The 22,201-nt window shown below is 41.7% G+C and overlaps 1 protein-coding gene and 1 pseudogene across 1 annotated transcript; both read right to left on the reverse strand.

Moving 5' to 3' along the window:
* Nucleotides 1–2,230, reverse strand: cssa17h15orf48 (chromosome ssa17 C15orf48 homolog). Its single transcript, XM_014153617.2, has 5 exons — nt 2,057–2,230; nt 1,847–1,905; nt 1,477–1,565; nt 998–1,058; nt 1–499 (listed from the first exon to the last, which is right to left on the reverse strand). Exons 1-5 carry the CDS (start codon nt 2,163–2,165, stop codon nt 431–433), a joined length of 387 nt encoding a protein of 128 aa, XP_014009092.2. The 5' UTR covers nt 2,166–2,230; the 3' UTR covers nt 1–430.
* A 2,222-nt stretch (nt 2,231–4,452) lies between these two features.
* On the reverse strand, nt 4,453–18,973 carry LOC106576432 (normal mucosa of esophagus-specific gene 1 protein-like; annotated as a pseudogene).
* Nucleotides 18,974–22,201: the final 3,228 nt, after the last annotated feature.

Consider the following 22,201-nt stretch of genomic DNA (forward strand, 5'->3'; position numbering starts at 1 on the left):
TAACACGAGCAATGGTCCATTTTTATTGCAATAATTATTATTTCACACACACATACAGTTTGTTTCACAAACAAACAGCTTTGGTCACATTTAGAGTCAGCTATAGTGCAGTACAGTGCAGTTACATCACTGGGACAGACAGACAGCTGGTTTACAGTGAAGACAAAAGCTTTTACTCTTTACAGCCTGGTGATGTAAGTAACACTACAGCTGTGGACATCCTCAGTCCTGGGGACAGTATTGAGCACAGTGATAACCCACCAGTATAACAGAAGCGTTTCCGCACACTAAGTATCAGAGAATCTAGTCTGGGCAGAAAGGATTCTGCTAGACTGGGAAGGGGTGCAGGGAAGGGCAGTGAGGCAGATCTCATTCAGGATGGAGGGGGGAGGAAGTGGAGAGAATGGAGAGAAATAGAAAGATAGAGAGATCACTTGGTCATACTCTTCACCAGCTCCAGCTCTTCAATGGGCTTCCATTTCTGGTTGATGGTGACCAGCTGCAGTTGGGAGAAAACCATACCCACTTACACAACAACAACAATAACACTACTGGTCATATGTTACTACAAATACTCACCAGCGTTGGGGTCAATTCCATTTAGATTTAATCAATTGACAAAGTAAAGTCAAGTTTAAGTTCCAGTTTTCCTCATTGCTTGATTAGAATTACAGTTTCAGTCAACTTCCTGAATTGACAAAATTTAAATGGAATTGACACCCACCCTGCTAGCTTCATACTACATGCACAGTCAATCAATCCCACATGGCATCAAATCATAACATTACCCACAGAGTGGTCTCAATTCCCATACCAATATCAATATCAACTTAGAGTGGTCCTCTATCGGAAATAACTAGGCATATGAAGAGTGTTTATAATGTAAAGCATACACAGCACACTAATTAAGCAAAAAAAAGCAAGATAAGGGCAATACTAACATAGATAGGTAAGAAATAGACAGACATTAAAAAGCATTTATAATGTTATCAATCACCTTCTGTGGTTTAGATGGGTCCAGTCTCTCCCAGGGTTCAGGGTTTGTGCTTTTATTTAAACTGAAAGAAAGTTAGAGAAATGATTAAAACAGAATATATCTCTGCCTGCTATGCCAGGGTTTGTCTTTATCGAAATATAAAGTTAAAGGGGCAGGCTTGTCAGAGACTGATAAACAAATTCACTTAATGAAATCAGCATGGGGCTACAGTTAAAGCTAGATCATACCAGGTTAGTACTTCAAGTTTCTAATCGTACCCATTACTAGAAACACAATGAAATAGCCACACAAGGAAATAAAATGTGCATGCAAATAAGAAAAAATGCAGATTCCCCAGACACAGATTAAATTTTACCCTGGACTAAAAATACTAAATTGAGAATCTTCACAAAAATGCTTTAGTAAAGTACTAGGTTTATTTGGGTCCAGGAAGCCATAAAAATGTACAGCAAATACATGATAAATACGTAAAATCTCACATGACATCATTCTTTGTAAATAGGAAGTAGAGTGAGGCAGAGGTGGCTCCTACAGCAGCCAATGCCATGAAGCCGATCAGAGGAATAAGCTGGGAGAGAGAAACACGTAGCTGTCAGGATAAGGGCCTCATACCCTTATATGTGGATAGCATGGTTGGTCCTAACTCCATTTGAGAATTGGGGTCTACATATTTTAATTCAGGAAGCAAGGGAAATGGAATTCCCATAAATAAATACAACTTAAATGATTTATTTGTAATTTAATTTAAACTCTGGCAGGGAATAACCTTGCTAGGATAGGAAGAACGAATAACCTTCATCAGAAACTATAGAAACACTGATCCAAAACAAGAAATAGAGAGAAACTCACCTCTTTCCTCTTCCTCAGCATCTGAATAAATCCAGACTTCATTTTTATTTTCAAATTCCCTTCAGGTATTTAAAAGAAAACACGTATGATTGTTTTAAATGATTGAGTCGAATATTAATCTGGTAACAAGTATTATTCTGTCTCGCAAATATTGAATCTGTGTAGGTCCACCCTATAAGGCAACAGGTCTGTAGATGCTGTCCGTCTCACCTGCTGCCGCCAGAGTTCCAAGGTCCTTGTGAGCAGAGCATCCTGATCGTGTATTGAAGTAGGCTACTATCCGACCAGAAGTGATACGAGTTGTAAAGCACGTAGACATTTTCGCTATAGAAATCCTTCACAGCGTTACAATTGAGCCGGCGGTTGATCAACTTTCTCTGTGAGTGTGAGCGCATCGCCCCCTGTGGTTGAAAATGCCAAGTTCATTTATGTTGCACGTTTTCTGAGCGTCCTGAAAGCAGAGAACTCTTTCAAGTAAATATAATTGTTAGAACCATTTTGATAGAAAATAAAATGTGTTTAAATTGTGTATGAAATGTAAAGAGACTATTATTTAGGGAAAATAAATATGTTTAGAAAACCCTTATATTTTGTATATTGTGACACCTGGTGGTTACCTGTATTGGACCAACAAATTAATATGTTGCAGTCAGCCATTGATAGACACCAAGCAAACACATCGTTTTCAACTACACTGAACAGAAATATAAACGCAACATGTAAAGTGTTGCTCCCATGTTTCATGAGTTGAAATAAAAAATCCCAGAAATGTTCTATACACACAAAAAGCTTATTTATATCAAATTTTGTTCACAAATTTGTTTACGTTCCTGTTAGCGAGCATTTCTCCTTTGCCAAGATAATCCATCCACCTGACAGGTCTGGCATATCAAGAAACTGATTAAACAGCATGATCATTACACAGGTGCACCTTATGCTGGGGACAATAGAAGGCCACTTTAAAATGTGCAGTACACAACACAATACCACAGGTGTCTCAAGTTCTGAGGGAGCGTGCAAATGGAATGCTGACCGCAGGAATGGCCACCAGAGTTGTTGCCAGAGGAGAGAGGGGGGTATTTCTGTCTGTAATAAAGCTATTTTTATGGGGAAAAAAACATATTCTGATTGGCAGGGCCTGGCTCCCAAGTGGGATGCACCCCTGCCCAATCATTTGAAATCCATAGATAAGGGCCTAATGAATTTATTTCAATTGACTGATTTCCTAATATGAACTGTAACTCAGAAAAATCTTTGAAATTGTTGCATGTTGCATTTATATTTTTGTTCAGTATATGTGTATCGTGTTAATCTAATCCTACTGTTTTGTTTGGAAATTGTATCATTGTATAATTTCATTTACCATTTTTACAGGATCATATATCTTGGAATACATTGAATGCCTTCACAAACCTAGCGGACTAAACTTTATGATGAGCTTCACCAATGCGTAGTGGAGTCGAGACCAGGGCCCATATTCACAAAGCATCTCAGAAAAGGTCTTAGGAATCCTGTTAAAACCTGTTTGAAGACAAAAAAACTTCCAGCTCTGAGAATGACGATAAGACACTGCCCAGACAAACACAGAGACAGAAGTAAAATCAACTCAAAAAAGTTTTTCTCAGTTGGTAATCACCACAGTTTGAGTACTGCAATGTTGTGATGTTACGTTTGATACCGGAGCTCCAAGGCATGTTTCAAAGTCGCTAAGCAATGTACTTCAAAGCAGGGTGGCGATGCCTGTATCTCTTTATCAGAAGCAAGTGATCAATGATGTCCAAAGCTTTGTTTCGTCTAACAACCACCTGATTGGTTTGGTAATGGTTTTGGTAGAAGACAAAAAGGCTACTCTGCACACGTGCTACAGGGACGTGCTACACACAGTTTCTTCTAGTGCAGTTGCAAAAACCATCAAGCGCTATGATGAAACTGGCTCTCATGAGGACCGCCACAGGAAAGGAAGACCCAGAGTTACCTCTGCGGCAGAAGATAGAGTTACCAGCCTCAGAAATTGCAGCCCAAATAAATGCTTCACAGAGTTCAAGTAACAGACACATCTCAAACATCAACTGTTCAGAGGAGAATAGGTGAATCAGGCCTTCCTGGTCAGGGGGTGGCAGCATCATGCTGTGGGGATGTTTTTCAACGGCAGGGACTGGGAATGGAGGAATGATGGATGGCACTAAATACAGGGAAATTCTTGATGGAAACCTGTTTCAGTCTTCCAAAGATTTGAGACTGGGACAGAGGTTTACCTTTCAGCAGGACAATGACCCTAAGCATACTGCTAAAGCAACACTCGAGGGGTTTAAGGGAAAACATTTAAATGTCTTGGAATGGCCTAGTCAAAGTCCAGACCTCAATCCAATTGAGAATCTGTGGTATGACTTAAAGATCGCTGTACACCAGCGGAACCCACTTGAAGTGGTAGGCATGTTGTGGTAGGCATGTTGTGTAAATCAAATGATACAAACCCCCAAAAGATACATTTTAATTCCAGGTTGTAAGGCAACAAAATAAGAAAAATGCCAAAGGGATGAATACTTTCGCAAGCCACTGTACATTATCTTTCACAAACAAATAGCTTTGGTCACACTTATCGTCAGCTATAGGGTGGAGAGAGAGAGCGAGAGAGCCCGCACGTGCGAGATCACTTGGTCATACACCACCTGTTCCAGTTCTTCAATCGGCCTCCACTTCTGGTGGATAGTGACCAGCTTCAGAATAGGAACAACACAGTCACTTACACAACAACCACCACTACTGATCACATGTTACTACAAATACTCACCATGGTTGGGGTCAATTCCATTTACATTTGGTCAATTCACAATGCAAAGTGAATTTTTTTCTCATTGCTTGATTAGAATGGCAGTTTCCTGAATTGACTGAATTGAAATGGAATTGATACCAACCCTGTTAGCTTCCAGTGTTGGCGTGTGAACTACATGTAGTTCAACTAATAATTTAATAACATTTGGAATTAGCTTTGTTTATTTAGATTTTTTAATTAAGTAGATAATAACTGTTTTACCATCTAGTGGTGTAGCTGACTACTGGAACTACACAATACTTCTTTACCATGTAGCGGTGTAGCTAACTACTGGAACTACACACTACTTCTTTACCATGTAGCTTTGTAGCTAACTACTGGAACTACACACTACTCCTTTACCATGTAGAGGTGTAGCTAACTACTGGAACTAAACACTACTTCTTTACCAAGTAGCGGTGTAGCTAACTACTAGAACTACACTCTACTCATTTATCATGTAGTGGTGTAGCTAACTACTGGAACTACACACTATTTCTTTACCATGTAGCGGTGTAGCTAACTACTGAAACTACACAATACTTCTTTACCATGTAGCTTTGTAGCTAACTACTGGAACTATACACTACTTCTTTACCATGTAGCTTTGTAGAACTACTGGAACTACACACTACTTATTTACCATGTAGCAGTGTAGCTAAATACTGGAACTACACACTACTTCTTTACCATGTAGCTTTGTAGCTAACTACTGGAACTATACACTACTTCTTTACCATGTAGCTTTGTAGCTAACTACTGAAACTACACACTACTTATTTACCATGTAGCGGTGTAGCTAACTACTGGAACTACACACTACTTATTTACCATGTAGTGGCGTAGCTAATTACTGGAACTACACAATACTTCTTTACCATGTAGTGGTGTAGCTAACTACTGGAGCTACACACTACTTTTTTTGCAGAAATAAAATAAAATATGGGTGAAGTAGGCAATCATTTAATTTCTTTTTCTGAATAAGACCTACCTAATTCTCACTTGAAACATTGTTTTTGTGTTTAATAGGCTACATTATCTATTCTGTTAAGATATGTGATCTGTTCTTGCAATTTCTAATTTTCAGATTTAAATATGATATTTTTTCACTTTTCTACCTTTTCTACTTTTTCAAAGTTACTTTAGTTAAGTAAACTATATTTTTCACAGGGGTAGCTTTAGTGTAGCTTAACTTCTTTCAGTGTGAAGTAATTGGTAGCTTGGTAAACTTTATTTTCAGAGTAGCTTCCCCAACACTGCTAGCTTCTCACTACATCCACAGTCAATCAACCTTCCATCATGTAACACTACTTGCGCCTGCCTCCTTTACCAATAGGTGCCCATGCAGAGAATCACCCATGAATACAGACGTTTAGATTACAGTTTAAATGACGTTTAGATGACAGTTAAAATGGGATACTTCCCGCCCATGATGAGTGAGTTATAGTTATACCTGGCAACGCTGCTCTGTTTGTGTGACTAAGCAGAATAGAGGAGGAACCACTGACACAAATGGCTACTGATGCCAATGCCAACTAAGAGAGGACAGAAATAGACATAGAAATAGTGCTTATAATGTTATCAATCACCTTCTGTAGTTTAGATGGGTCCACTCGCTCCCAGGGTTCAGGGTTTCTACTTGTATTTAAACTGAAATAAAGTTAAGGATAAATGATTAAAACAGAATATATCCCTGCCTGCTATGCCAGGGTTGGTCTTTTATCAAACGGAAAAGAAAAAAACGGGCAGGCCTGTCAGAGACTGTTAAGCAAATTCCCTTTAGATAAAAGTATTTTAAAATGTCAGGTTCGTACTTCTAGTTCACATTACTAGAAACAAGACAAATAGCAAGACAAGCAAATATAATCCACATTAAATAGTTAATAGTAGAATATGACGGTTTCCCAAACCCAGATTAAAACTTCTTCTGAACTAAGAATTGAGAATCTGCAATGGAAACTAAGCTTTTTTGGGGCCCAGGAAACCAGCACTAAACATGTAGAGAAAATACATGATAAAATACATCAAATCTCACATGACATCATTCTTTGTAAATAGGAAGTAGAGGGAGGCAAAGGTGGCTGCAGCAGCAGATAATGCCATGATGCCAATCAGAGGAATTAGCTGGGAGAGAGAAACATTTAGGTGTCAGGATGAGGGCCTTATACTTCTTATAGTGGATAACCGGGTTGTTCTTAACTCCTTTTGAGAATTAAGGTCCTCATACAGTATTTCAATCCAGGAAGCAAGGGAAATTCCCATAAATAAATAAACCTGATAGTAAAGAAAAGCTTAAATTCTCTATTTGGAATTTTCTTTTAACTCCTGAGGGGAATAACCTAGCTAGGATAGGAGGAAATAATTACCTTTATCAGAAACCATGGACAACATTGATCCAAAACAAGAAATAGAGAGAAACTCACCTGTTTCCTCTTCCTCATCATCTGAATCAATCAAAACTTCGTTTTGCTTTTCAAAGTCCGTTCGGTATCAATTCTTATTCTGTATAGTAAATCCTTAATCTGTGTAGGGGTATCCTATAAGGCAACAGGTAGCCTAGTGGTTAGAGCATTGGACTAGTAACCGAGAGGTTGCAAGATTGAATCCTCGAGCTGACAAGGTAAAAATCTGTCGCTCTACCCCTGAACAAGGCAGTTAACCCACTGTTCCTAGGCTGTCATTAAAAATAAGAATTTGTTCTTAACTGACTTGCCTACTTAAGTAAAAGTAAAAAAAATAGATGCTGTCTGTCTCACCTGTTACTGCCAGAGTCCCAAGGTGCTTGTGAGCACAGCATCCTGTCTGAAGTAGACTCCTAGCTGACCAGAGGTGATATGACTTGTAAAGCTGGCACATGATCAAGTCTGAGCACATCTCCCCCTGTGGTTTTAAATATTCAAGGTGAAAATGACATGCATTTTTTTGTACACGTTTTCTGAGCATTCCGATAGCAGAGAAATATTTTAAATACATTTTGTTATAGCCACTTTGATAGAAAATAAAATGTGCTGAAATTGTGTATGGAATGTAAATAAAATACATTTTAAAAACCTTATATTTGTTTATTGTGATACCTGGTAAGTTGCTTGTATTGCACCAGCAAAGTGATACTGATAGAGACTGTGATACATGCCAAGTAGAGACACAGTTTTCAACCATGTTTATCTACTGTTTTGTTTGGAATTTGTATCAATGTATCATTTCATTTACGATTTTCAATGGATCACTTTAGTGCCATTGTTTTGTTTACCTTTTCCATCATTATCACTTGGAATCAAAGGTGGCAGGTGGAACCACAATTGGGGAGGACAGGGTCACAGTAATGGCTGGAATATAATTAATTGAATGGTATCAAACACATCAAACACATGGCTTCCATGTGTTTGATAACAGTCCATTCACTCCATTCCAGCCATTATTATGAGCCTTCCACCATTCACCAGCCTCCTGTGCTGGGAATACATTCAATGTCTTCCACGAAACAAAACTGTAACTGTGAGTAAAAGGCTAAATGTTGAACATCAAGTTGCAATAAAGAATATCTCTCAAGTTGTTTTTTTGGATTTATGTGAAACGAGTTGGAACCTACTTAAATTTAGATGTACAGTGAGGGGAAAAAGTATTTGATCCCCTACTGATTTTGTACGTTTGCCCACTGACAAAGAAATGATCAGTCTATAATTTTAATGGTAGGTTTATTTGAACAGTGAGAGACAGAATAACAACAAAAAAATCCAGAAAAACGCATGTCAAAAATGTTATAAATTGATTTGCATTTTAATGAGGGAAATAAGTATTTGACCCCCTCTCAATCAGAAAGATTTCTGGCTCCCAGGTGTCTTTTATACAGGTAACGAGCTGAGATTAGGAGCACACTCTTAAAGGGAGTGCTCCTAATCTCAGCTTGTTACCTGTATAAAAGACACCTGTCCACAGAAGCAATCAATCAATCAGATTCCAAACTCTCCACCATGGCCAAGACCAAAGAGCTCTCCAAGGATGTCAGGGACAAGATTGTAGACCTACACAAGGCTGGAATGGGCTTCAAGACCATTGCCAAGCAGCTTGGTGAGAAGGTGACAACAGTTGGTGCGATTATTTGCAAATGGAAGAAACACAAAAGAGCTGTCAATCTCCCTCGGCCTGGGGCTCCATGCAAGATCTCACCTCATGGAGTTGCAATGATCATGAGAACGGTGAGGAATCAGCCCAGAACTACATGGGAGGATCTTGTCAATGATCTCAAGGCAGCTGGGACCATAGTCAGCAAGAAAACAATTGGTAACACACTACGCCGTGAAGGACTGAAATCCTGCAGCACCTGCAAGGTCCCCCTGCTTAAGAAAGCACATATATATGCCCATCTGAAGTTTGCCAATGAACATCTGAATGATTCAGAGGACAACTGGGTGAAAGTGTTGTGGTCAGATGAGACCAAAATGGAGCTCTTTGGCATCAACTGAACTCGCCGTGTTTGGAGGAGAAGGAATGCTGCCTATGACCCCAAGAACACCATCCCCACTGTCAAACATGGAGGTGGAAACATTATGCTTTGGGGGTGTTTTTCTGCTAAGGGGACAGGACAACTTCACCGCATCAAAGGGACGATGGACGGGGCCATGTACCGTCAAATCTTGGGTGAGAACCTCCTTCCCTCAGCCAGGCCATTGAAAATGGGTCGTGGATGGGTATTCCAGCATGACAATGACCCAAAACACACGGCCAAGGCAACAAAGGAGTGGCTCAAGAAGAAGCACATTAAGGTCCTGGAGTGGCCTAGCCAGTCTCCAGACCTGAATCCCATAGAAAATTTGTGGAGGGAGCTGAAGGTTCGAGTTGCCAAACGTCAGACTCAAAACCTTAATGACTTGGGGAAGATCTGCAAAGAGGAGTGGGACAAAATCCCTCCTGAGATGTGTGCAAACCTGGTGGCCAACTACAAGAAATGTCTGACCTCTGTGATTGCCAACAAGGGTTTTGCCACCAAGTACTAAGTCATGTTTTGCAGAGGGGTCAAATACTTATTTCCCTCATTAAAATGCAAATCATTTTATAACATTTTTGACATGCGTTTTTCTGGATTTTTTTGTTGTTATTCTGTCTCTCACTGTTCAAATAAACCTACCATTGAAATTATAGACTGATCATTTCTTTGTCAGTGGGCAAATGTACAAAATCAGCAGGGGATCAAATACTTTTTTCCCTCACTGTAGCAATGCGATTGCCCCACCCACCTGAGGATCTGTCTTTTTCAGCTATCTATTTCCTGTGTTTGAAAGGTACAAAATCAACTTAAATATCACTGGATTGATTGCTTTCCTTTTACTATGGTGACTCTCTCATACTCTTGCTTGTACCTATCTTTTTTTCCTGTTAACGTTACGACCACAAAAATGTTTGTAATGACTGGTCAAACCACACTCCAGTTATGGCTGAAATGGGCTCAATGGAATACTTCGTCTTTCCGTTGCATCTATAGAACGCTGAAGCTTTGTGGGGATTTAACCGATCGTCTCGACATCTATATCACAAGAAAGAGAAGAAAACTTTATAACTGTAATTTTTTGTGGATTTTAGAACAGTAATAATTTAATACAGTTGAAATGAATTACATGTGCTGAAATGAAAGCATGTTCCGAAAATGTGCACTCGGATTATAGTGATATTATGTCTGAACGTGACAACAACAACAGAACAACAACAGACAACAACAACAGAACACCTATGGAAGGTGGCGCCCCTCCTCGCCCGGGCAGCGCTCTGCGGTCGTCGTCGCCGGCCTACTAGCTGCCACCGATCCTCTGTTTCACGTTCTGTTAGTTAGGTCTAGGATAGGCACGCACCTGTTTTGTATTAGTTGTTAGTGGGGGGTATTTAGGTTGGCTAGGTAGGTTTGTGTTTTGTGCCGGATTGTTTTTTGTCAGGGCTAATGTTGGGATGTGAGGGTCTGTGGTTTTCCTCTGCCAGTGGTTTACGCGGAGTTTATATTGGGCTGCGTCCCTGCGTTATGTTTGGAGAGGGTGGTGCGTTTTATTTATACGCCCTGCCCGACCGTGCTTGTATTTTTCCTGTGTGTATATATTAAAGAAGTATTCACGGAATCATCTGTCTCCTGCGCTTGACTCTACCTCTCCTGCTTCCTTGAGCCACACCTTGTGACAACAACAGTAATTAATGAGGGAGGTAGGCCTAGACACAGCAAGGTTTTTGGTGGTTCCTGCCCTGTTCTACCCCTTTAGGCACACATACATATCTTTGTTTTTGTCATTATAAAACATTTTTTTACCGCCTTTTTCAATCTTGTCTTATTGCTGCAACTCCGCAACGGGCTCAGGAGGCGAAGGTCAAGTCATGCTTCCTCCGAAACATGACCCCCCAAACCATGCTTCTTAACACCTGCCCGCCAGCAGCACCAATGTGTCAGAGGAAACACCATTCAACTTACGACCAAGGTCAGTCTGCAGGTGCCTGGCCCACCACAAGGAGTCGCTAGAGCACAATGAGCCAAGAAAAAGCCCCCCAAGACAAACCCTACCCTAACCCAGACAATACAGGGCCAATGGTGCACCACGTTATGGGACTCCCCTAGGGGATCAAACCCAGGTCTTTAGTGATGCCACTAGCACTGCAATGCAGTCTCCTAGACTGCTGTGCCACCCGGGAGGCCATGTTTCTTTGTTTTAACACATAATATTTTTTAAATACCTTATCCAATTAGAAAATGTATATATAAGTGATTTCAACAATTTTACATTTTTTATTTGACAATTTAATATCTGAATTCCTGCCAAAATCCAAGATGATTTTAATTCTAAAAGTTTGGTGTATCTTCATCCATTTTCCAACTGTTGCATTTATTAGAATTTATAACAATTTTAATTACTAATTCAAATGTTTGATCTGAAGCCATAAAGTTATTAAAATTGTTGATTTTACGGGTGAAATGATTCAGCTGACTGAAGAATAGTAATCACTACTAGGCCTTCTACAACATCCAATGCATTCACATGGGGCCAGAGCTAGTCTGTCGACTGATAGATTGCTATAACATATTATATGGTAAGCTGATACTTAAAATACCTATTCAGGCATTGTAAGATCTGACATGCGTCTGCAACGCCTGGGCACAGGTGTGTTCGCGCAGTAATGCCTCGTTCAAGACAACTCGGAAATATCCGACTTGGAAACTCGTTGTAGAAAGATGAGGTCCGAGTTTCAGTCACGTCTTTGATCACGTTCGCTCAACAAAAAACACCCTAATGATTGGTTGACAAACAGTGCCTCCCGCAATGCAGGTGATGGCTGCATGGTGCAGTTGGTGAGAAGCAGCTGCAACGACTTGAAGGTGACTTCATCAAAAACCGCATGACCTTTGATCACATGGTGTTTGTAAAGTTCATGCAATCGACATGTAGGCGTGAGTCGGACAATTGCTATCCCCATAAGGCAACACACTTTGAAAGTCGGTAGACCAACGATGGTCACCAACTAGACAACATTGACCTGTTTGAAAGCACCGATAGTCTTATGATGCGTTCAAAACTGAGAACTCTGGGGGAAAAAAATGAGCAGATGGTGCTTTCAAGACAACTGGGAACTCAAGTTCAAATCATGTCAGTGTTCTTAAGGTCAGAAAGTCAGGGTTCTAGAAAGATGACAGAGTTTCCTACTTGGAATTCCAAGTCGTCTTGAACACACTGAAGTCTGAAGTCAGAGATTTCTGAGTTCCGACTTCCCAGTTGTTTTGAAAGCGAACATAACCTAATTGAGTTTTCATGGGCTCCCGAGTGGCGCAGCAGTCATTACAGACCCTGGTTTAATTCCAGGCTGTATCACAACTGGCCGTGATTGGGAGTCCCATAGGGCAGCGCACAATTGGCCCAGCGTCGTCCGGGTTTTGGCCATGGTAGGCCGTCATTTTAAATAAGAATTTGTTCTTAACTGACTTGCCTAGCTAAATAAAGGTTAAATGCATTTTTTTATAAATACAGTTGGATGAAGCCTGAACGGTGTTGAAAGTTTTCGATAACCCTCTCCAGCGGGGCCTCCTGCTGGAACTTCAAAAGCAGGCCTTTCTAGCACATAGCAGGATCGGTAAGTTAGTCAGTTTACATAGATAAACATTAAGATTTAGCTCTTGCATTTCTGGTTCCTTAATATGGGTTGTTCATTGTTAAGTTAGGTAGACCTACAGGTGTAGCATATTCATTTGACCTGTATTGTTGCAGCAAAATAGTTCTGCAGCACAGGATTTGAATGTTTGGTCCATAATGTTGCTTGGTTGGTGGTTAGGTTATTAGCTGGTCAAAATGAGGCTACATGAAAAGTGGGAAACTGTTAATATAACCACGTGTCAGTAATCTATCTAAATCACGAAGCTCATCTGCATTGCGGAGGAACATTCTCAGCATCAAAAGAGTGATCAAATTAAGATCCTACATCTGTATAGCCTACATGCACATTTCAAGTGTCACTAACTGTACGAACTCTGAAGTATACAGCAGACCAGTCAATTAAATGTTAGCCTGTGTACACCTTAATACTGTGATGTGGCATAAGCATGCCTATGCACTGCTGTGTGATGTGCTGGAATTGTTTTAAGCAGTACATTTTGGAACAGCTGAGCTGTTGTTATGTTGCTTGTTGATCAGTGCTCTGTTTTGGACTGTTTGTAAGATGGCACCGGAGAAGAAGGCAGAGGTTTTACGTGCCCCCAGCCGATTGTGTTTTTTTGTTCGTTTATTTGCATTGTTTGTAACTTATTTTTGTACTTATTTTGTACATAAGGTTGCCGCTACTGTCTCTTATGACCGAAAATAACTTCTAGACATCAGGACTGTGATTAGTCACCACGGACTAGCAGAATTATTTTTTTCTTTCACGACTGACGAGCCCGACGCGGAGAAAGAGGGGACGAATTGTCGGGCTGCCTTACTGAGAATTTGTAGCCTATTGAATAAACCCCCACTTCCCTCCATTCTGCTAGCAAACGTGCAATCTTTGGAGAATAAAATCGAGGAGTTACGCGGAAGATTAAACTACCAGCGGGACATTAAAAACTGTAACATCTTATGCTTCACAGAGTCGTGGCTGAACGACAACAATCAACATACAGCTGGCTGGTTATACGATGTACCGACAGGATAGAACAGGGGCGTCTGGTAAGACAAGGGGCGGCTGTCTATGTATTTTTGTAAACAACAGCTGGTGCACGATATCTAAGGAAGTCTCGAGCTATTGCTCGCCTGATGTAGAGTATGTCATGATAAGATGTAGACCACACTACCTACCGAGAGAGTTTTCATCTGTATTCTTTGTAGGAGTTTACATACCACCACAGTCAGAGGCTGGCACTAAGACAGCATTGAATGAGCTTTATTCCGCCATAAGCAAACAAGAAAACGTTCACCCAGAGGCGGCGCTCCTAGTAGCCGGGGACTTCAATGTAGGGAAACTTAAATCTGTTTTACCAAATTTCTATCAGCATGTGCAACCAGAGGATTTTTTTTTCCAAGCTGGAAGCACCAGTGACTAGATCAATAACAAAGTGGTCAGAGAAAGCAGATGCTAAGCTACAGGACAGTTTTGCTAGCACAGACGGGAATATGTTCTGGGATTCCTCTGATGGCATTGAGGAGTACACCACATCAGTCATTGGCTTCATCAATAAGGGCATCGATGATGTCGTCCCCACAGTAACCGTACGTACATACCCCAAACCAGAAGCCATGGATTACAGGTAGCATCCGCGCTGAGCTAAAGGCTAGAGCTGACGCTTTCAAGGAGCTGGACTCTAACCCGGAAGCTAATAAGAAATCCTGCTATGCCCTCCGACGAACCATCAAACAGGCAAAGCATCAATACAGGACTAAGATCGAATCGTACTACACCGGCTCTGACACTCGTCAGATGTGGCAGGGCTTGCAAACCATTACAGACTACAAAAGGAAGCACAGCCGAGAGCTGCCCAGTGACACGAGTCCACCAGATGAGGTAAACTACTTCTATGCTCACTTCGAGGCAAATAACACTGAAACATGCATGAGATCACCAGCTGTTCCAGAAGACTGTGTGATCACGCTCTCCGCCGCCGATGTGAGTAAGACCTTTAGACAGGTCAATATTTACAAGGCCGCAGGGCCAGACGGATTACCAGGACGTGTACTGCTAGCATGCGCTGAACAATTGGCAAGTGTCTTCACTGACATTTTCAACCTCTCCCTGTCCGAGTCCATAATACCAACGTGTTTAAGGCAGAACACCATAGTCCCTGTGCCCAAGAACACTAAGGTTAAAAGGAACACTAAGGTAAAAGGAACACCCATGTGAGAATGCTATTCATTGACTACAGCTCAGCGTTCAACACCATAGTGCCCTCAAAGCTCATCAATAAGCTAAGGACCCTGGGACTAAACACCTCCCTCTGCAACTGGATCCTGGATTTCCTGACGGGTCGCCCCCCAGGTGGTAAGGGTAGATAACAACACATCCGCCATGCTGATCCTCAACACAGGGGCAATTCAGGGGTGCATGCTCTGTCCCCTCCTGTACTCCCTGTTCACTCATGACTGCACAGCCAGGCACGACTCCAACACCATCATTACATTTGCTGATGACACAACAGTGGTAGGCCTGATCACCGACAACGACGAGACAGCCTATAGGGAGGAGGTCAGAGACCTGGCCATGTGGTGCCAGGACAACAACCTCTCCCTCAACGCGATCAAGACAAAGGAGATGATTGTGGACTACAGGAAAAGGAGGACAGAGCACGCCCCCATTCTTATCGACGGGGCTGCAGTGGAGCAGGTTGAGAGCTTCAAGTTCCTTGGTGTCCACATCACCAACAAACTAACATGGTCCAAGCACACAGTCGTGAAGAGGGCACGACAAAACCTATTTCCCCTCAGGAGACTGAAAAGATTTTGCATGGGTCCTAAGATCCTCAAAAGGTTCTACATCGGCACCATCGAGAGAATCCTGACTGGTTGCATCACTGCCTGGTATGGCAGCTGCTCGGCCTCTGACCGCAAGGCACTACAGAGGGTAGTGCGTACGGCCCAGTACATCACTTGGGCCAAGCTTCCTGCTTCCAGGACCTCTATCCCAGGCGGTGTCAGAGGAAGGCCCTAAAAATGGTCAAAAACTCCAGCCACCCTAGTCATAGACTGTTCTCTCAGCTACCGCACGGCAAGCGGTACCGGAGCGCCAAGTCTAGGTCCAAGAGGCTTCTAAACAGCTTCTACCCCAAGCCATAAAACTCCTGAGCATCTAGTCAGATAGCTACCCAGACTATTTGCAGTGATTTTATTTGATCAACAATCATTGTAGAAGTTGTGTAGGCTTTTTTGTGTGTGTTGGGTTGTGTATAATGTGTGTCCGTTCAGGTTGTTACTTTAATTTGTGTTATCATGTTCGGCCATTTGTACTTTTGTTGTCTATTTCAGTGCTTCTTAAACCTCTCCTCGGGGACCCCCAGACGTGTTTGTAGTTCTGAACTAGCTCACCTGATTCAACCAGTTAAGGGCTTGATGATTAGTTGACAAGTTGAATCAGGTTTGCTGGCTCTGGAATAGATCAAATACATGGAACGGTTGGGGGTCCCCAAGGAGAGGTTTGAGAACCACTGGTCTATTTGATGCACAATACTATAGTATATTTTCTGAGGTCCCTTCAGTAATCTGACAAGGCTTACTTTTACCTGTAATCACCACCAGAGAGAGACAAATACCTTGGTATAGAGAGGATGATATGGTCTGGGGCAAGATGGACATTTTTTATTTACATTTTTTTATTTTTTAACTCGGCAAGTCAGTTAAGAACAAATTCTTATTTAAAATGACAGCCTACCACGGCCAGAACCTAACCCGGACGACACTGGGCCAATTTGTGTGCTGCCCTATGGGACTCCCAATCACGGCCAGTTGTCATACAGCTTGGAATCGAACCAGGGTCTGTAGTGACGCCTCTAGCACTGAGATGCAGTGCCTTAGACAGCTGCGCCACTCGGAAGCACATACATTCATACAGCTAAAATCAAATCAAATGTTATTTGTCACATGCACCGAATATAACAGCTATAGACCTTAGAGTGAAATGCTTACTTACAAGAACATTGCTACTAGTAATTACATTGTTACACGTTACAGTACAGAACCCACACAGGTTAATAGGATAATCACTTTGAACAGTCACTTTTGAAAGAGATAACTTGTTAAGAGATGGAACAGAGCATCTACCACTGTTGACACGTTGGCTCGTCCATGAAAGGAGCTGTAGTCACATATTGTGTATCCAGTGGTTTACTACGAATGTCTTGGTATTGCCAGCTATTTCTGATTCATGAGTTATGTTAGATTGGTCTATGTGTTTCATAGATCAGTATTCAAGCAGTGCTGTCAGTTTGCGGACCTACGGTCAACCTGTGTGTCTACCTCATGTCCCCATCGCAATTGATTGGGGTAATAATTGAGCTATGAGACAAAAGTAAGAGACCTGTCTCAATACTCAGACAATTTAACCAGGGGTGGACAGACCACAAGGGCAGGAAGAGCGAGAGACGACCTGAATGCCTCATTAGGCAAAATGTCTCAAGGCCTCAAATGGCTCATTAAATGAGTTTAAAAACCTGTTCTATTTTGTCCTCATATTATGAAATGGTCATGTAGTGTTCCATAGTTAGAAGTGTGACATTTGACTGAAAAGGGTAGAAAGTCCCTCCTAAAAAATTGTTTAATTAAAAGTACAGGATTCTGATGAAATACATTTCACAATCGTGAAACTGGCAGAAGATTTTCAGCCACATTGACAATGAGTGAATTTTCAAAAGAGAGAAGATCAAAGTCTGAATTAAAGTATAACAAATTATTATTTGTAATTCTTTATTGTTACTTTTTTGTATTTTATTTTCTTGTAAGTAAGCATTTCATGGTAAGCATTTCATGGTAAGGTTTACACCTGTTGTATTCGACGCATGTGATAAATAAAATTGGATTTGATTTGATTCAACATACCAGTAGTGAAATGAGTCAGAAATGATTCAGAGAAAGCAAGGCCACTATTCAATATACACCAATCAAGTTGTTAATTAATTTGATAATGTATTTAACAGGACAATGCGTCATTAGTTATTTTTTGACGCTTTTGTTCATAGTCCAGGGGCAGTACCAATATGGTCCCTGAACGACAGCATGACATTATGTTGTAATGAGGGCCTTGCAGTAATATTTTAGAACCCAGAACCCCAAGTTTGTTTGAATAGGACCTTATGACTTCAAATTAGTCACCATAGACTTAAACAGGAGACCATTCTCCTGGTTGCCCAAAGGGCTATTGAATTACTGACAGGGTTGTCTAGATTAAAACACTTTCTGTCTTTCTGCGTGTCAGGAAGCCAGCAGAGTTGGGTTTTGCACTTGGCCTCAATCGATCTCAGGTAAAACGATAAGCTGCGGTTTATCTCACCCAGGTCACCGTGATGAAAATCGGTCATTGATTTCCTTGTTGGCCACTGTAGATTGCAAACAGCCGCTCTGCCCTAGTGCCCTCCTGAACATTGAGGACATTTCAAGCCAATCAAAGAGTGAGATCTTCTGTGGCTGACCATGACGGTTGTAGGGGGAGGAGGTGTATTAGGATGCAAGGGGAGAATTTATTGTGCTACAGGAAGATTCAGAGACATTTCTGACTTCCCGCTGAAAGAAACCAGGCCTAAAACATACAGTAGGAGACAGAAAATGATATCCTCATATCAGAATATATCATTTTTGGTGACACTAGTAACAACAATGAATGTAGGCCTATTAACATATTAACATATTTTTGTAATTGTATAGCAATTGAGTTGAACGTTTTTTTTAATCACACAAGATGAATAGAGATCATAATTACAGTGTTACTACACAGGCATTTGTCTGTAAACGGGAGGGGGTGTGTAGCTGGAGGGGGGGAAGAGACATAAGGATGACTGAGACTGTGTTAGAGTGTGTGAAGTGTGTGTTTGTGTGTGTGTGTGTGTGTGTGTGCACAGGGTTTTTTTGGGGGGGAAAGTAGTGCGATGAGGCAGGCTGGTGCTCAGCCAGCCAAAATCCTATTGCATTCTCAGAGTTGGAGAGTGTGAGTGTGTGCAGTAATTACTTTGGGGGAGACCGTTGTTGTGATGGGGTGGAGGGAGCTTGGAGCGCGTAGCTGTGCAGCTTTGTAGCCGTGATCTTTCCATCTCATCTCATCACCTTCGTCTGGCAAATTCCCTCGATGGCTCTGTGAAGCCTGCTGCGTTCAGCGCTGTCAGTCTGGGCCGTCAAATCGATGCCCATCTCGTCCACTTCTATATTTAACCAGGTTCAACGACTCAGGCACTGATTGGGAGCCTCCGCTCTGCTCCACTCCGCTCCGCTCCATCTCTCTGAGGTTAGATTAGCAGCAGCTCCAGACTGATCAGGGCAGGATAATACACTCTGCAGCCAGATCAGATCAGGCTGAAGCTCTGAGATGCCTTCTGTTACTAAGCCAATTTGAATTTGAATTATATTATATGCAGTGGCGACCCGTCATTCAGTGCAGGTGGGGCACCTGTTTTGCATGTTATTTTGGCATTAATACGTATCACATATCAGTTTGCAAACAATGTAAAAAAAACATAATTCATTGGGTTAATAAAGCTGAATACAAACTTGTTATTTTTTTTGCTTTCTTGAGTAAGGCAGCTCCAAAATGCAAGTGTTTCAGTCTAGCTCAGTGCTTTCTGTAGTTGTGTGGCAGCAAGCGGAAAATACGGAGCATAGGGGTTGGTAATGTTCTCTAGTTGCACCTGATTGGCTCAGTGTTCTGTCCCTCATGGAGATACTACGTCACCGCAAAATCTACGTGTAGAGCTCAAAAATTCAAGGCCCTTGGGTGCTGCCATAGAGTTAACATTAGAAGTGCCCATCCAAGAAGGCTCAAGGTCGTTGGCCACAGCTAAAATGACGTCAAATCACGTTACATCTACAGTAGCTTTGATTGGACTGACATCATACTTTCAAAATCTCAGCTAGCAAGCTAGTAGTCATCATCAGGAATCAAGTCGACAATCAACTGACAAAGTATTTTTCAACCCTTGTCATATGAAGAGAAATAATGAAGAGAAATTATAGATAAAACGAATCGGTGCTCATTGGCCATTGGACATAAACATCACTCAACAACTTCGAAATCGCTAATTGAACAATGAGTGGTTTGGAAGGAACTGCAAGCATTGCAAAGCAATCACTAGCTTGCTATTCAGTGGAGTGTGTGTGTGGTCCAAGTCTGGGTTTAAGGGTCTCTTTTCCAAGCTTAAAAGGATAAACATTCAACATTGGCCATGCTGTCAATCCAGCATGACTTCAGCCACGCTCAAAACAAAAAGAAACTCGGACCTGGGGCATCTCAGACTTTAGTGCGTTCATGACAACTGGGAACTCTGAAAAAAAACATGCTCCGACTGGGAAAATAAGTTTTGAACGGTCATCCAACTCGGAATTGCAAGTCGGGAGCTCAGGCCTCTTTCTAGAGAGCCGACCTGAAGATCACTGACGTCATCATGATTCAACTTTGCCTTGAAAGCACCATACATCCAGAGAATACCAGACTTTGATAACAAAGTTTGATGACAAAATTTGCCCACAAAGGACCGCTGCACCACCTTTCTGTTCAAGTGAGCACAGCACAACAAGGTCCAAAAATGTCTTGTATGCTGCTGCAATAAATTATGTAATATGCCATGGAGATATGTATACTGTAGCTAAGAAAGTAATACTAAGTGTATGTTGTGCAGTAAGCTGTTAGTAGCACATGTGCCTCACCCTAATAATTTGGTCCCTTTTCCTCTCCTCATTTTGCCTACTGTTCTGACGGAACAGCCTCTTCTCCGCTCGTCGCCCCCTTATGCCATAGTTTGTACATCTCAATTGTCAGTAGAAACCACATTTGTTTAAGCAAGTCAGCCATATCAGCTATGTTTTTTTAAAAGGCAATAAATGAGGCTGAATTAACTGTTTCTCTGCCAGACAAGGCTCCGCTGATAGCCAGGTGTAGCAGTGGTAAGGTGTTAGCTTGTGTAGTGGCTTTACTGGCATGCGTCCCAAAAAAATTGGGGGGAGTTTGCCCCACCAAGATGTACATGCTAAAATCGCCACTGATTGTATGAACACTTTACAGTGGTGTAAGAATAATCAACTAAGCTATAAGCTAATGACAATACAGTTACCTCCAAAGACACACTTAGAATGAGAGCCCAAAAGTCAAACTGTAATAAAGGACTTTATCATTATCAGTCAATGGAACATTTGTCCGTTACAGTCAAACGTGGCATTCTGCTGTAATTGCACACGGTAACATTTGACATTTCCCTCATTAACGTGACCGAGTGTCCTTGGGAAGAATGAAAGCATATGAACAAGGTGGATTTACATCTTACGTTTAACCCTGTCGCTAAGCTATGGTGAACCCACCTGGATAAAGGGTGGCTGCTAAATTAATGAGTAAGGAATGGGGGAATGAATGAAAAGCGGAGGAACGTGGTGAAGAACATATTTGAGACAGGTGGCAGCCAACTTCATCAAGGGATGGAGCTTTCTCTGGCAAGAGATGGGCCGATAGTCTGCTGTGCTAATTAATCCTTGGCATCATGGAGACGGCAACAGTGTGTGTTTGTGTGTGTGTGTGTGTGTGTGTGTGTGTGTGTGTGTGTGTGTGTGTGTGTGTGTGCGTGCGTGCGTGCGTGCGTGCGTGCGTGCGTGCGTGTGTCAACTAGCTCTCACAGTCTCACGTCAGAATTAGACATTCATCCATGTTTCTCAAACATCAAATTTCGAAGTTGTTCCAAATGTCACATTTCAAATTGTTTAAGGTTAAGTTTAGGCATTAACTCCGAAAACTTAAGGTTAGTCATTAATTTCAAATGGTCAAGATAAGGGTTAAAGTTCGGGAAAGGCTTAAAACAAAAATCTCAAAAACAACTTTCTATTGCTGGATTCAAACATGCAACCTTTTGGTATCAGAGGCAGATGCTTTGAACTTGCAACCTTTGGAATCAGAGGCAGATGCTTATGCCCATCCACCATCCCTGTCCACAACGCCCTAGGAAAACCAAAACCTACTTGAAAGTAACAAAGCTAACTGTTGCCCCTAGTGGCCGGTTTCCACGTCATCTCCCGACGTCCTCAGACATGGATGGACATTGGATACTGACTTGTATTATGGGTGACCTGGCTGGTGTGTGTGTGTGTTTGCACTGGTATGTGTGTACTGTTTTGCTGGTTGCTCTGGAAGCCTGTTGCGATCTGAACATAACACAGGCTTATTTTTAGTGTCTTTCATTTGATGATGCCCTCCACTCTACTTTTGTTAGGCAGTTTTTATAGGCTTGGAGTAAGAGGAAGGACATCTACTTATTGATTACCAATACAATTAAAAAGATAACGTCTTTGAAACCAGGTTACAGAAATTATGATTTTACAAGTAGGCCTAATGCCGTGTTCACGTGCTAGTCGGAGCTATAGAAAACTCAGAAATGTCCGACT

This window comes from Salmo salar, chromosome ssa17 (genome assembly GCF_905237065.1).
Source record: "Salmo salar chromosome ssa17, Ssal_v3.1, whole genome shotgun sequence".
NCBI classification, from domain to species: domain Eukaryota; kingdom Metazoa; phylum Chordata; class Actinopteri; order Salmoniformes; family Salmonidae; genus Salmo; species Salmo salar.

Excerpts from the sequence above, each read along its gene's own strand:
- cssa17h15orf48 (XM_014153617.2), bottom strand. The coding sequence starts at position 2,165 with ATGTCTACGTGCTTTACAACTCGTATCACTTCTGGTCGGATAGTAGCC. Across the intron at positions 1,906-2,056 it reads TGGAACTCTGGCGGCAGCAG|GGAATTTGAAAATAAAAATG; the intron begins GTGAGACGGACA and ends AAATACCTGAAG. Across the intron at positions 500-997 it reads ACCCATCTAAACCACAGAAG|CTGGTCACCATCAACCAGAA; the intron begins GTGATTGATAAC and ends TCCCAACTGCAG.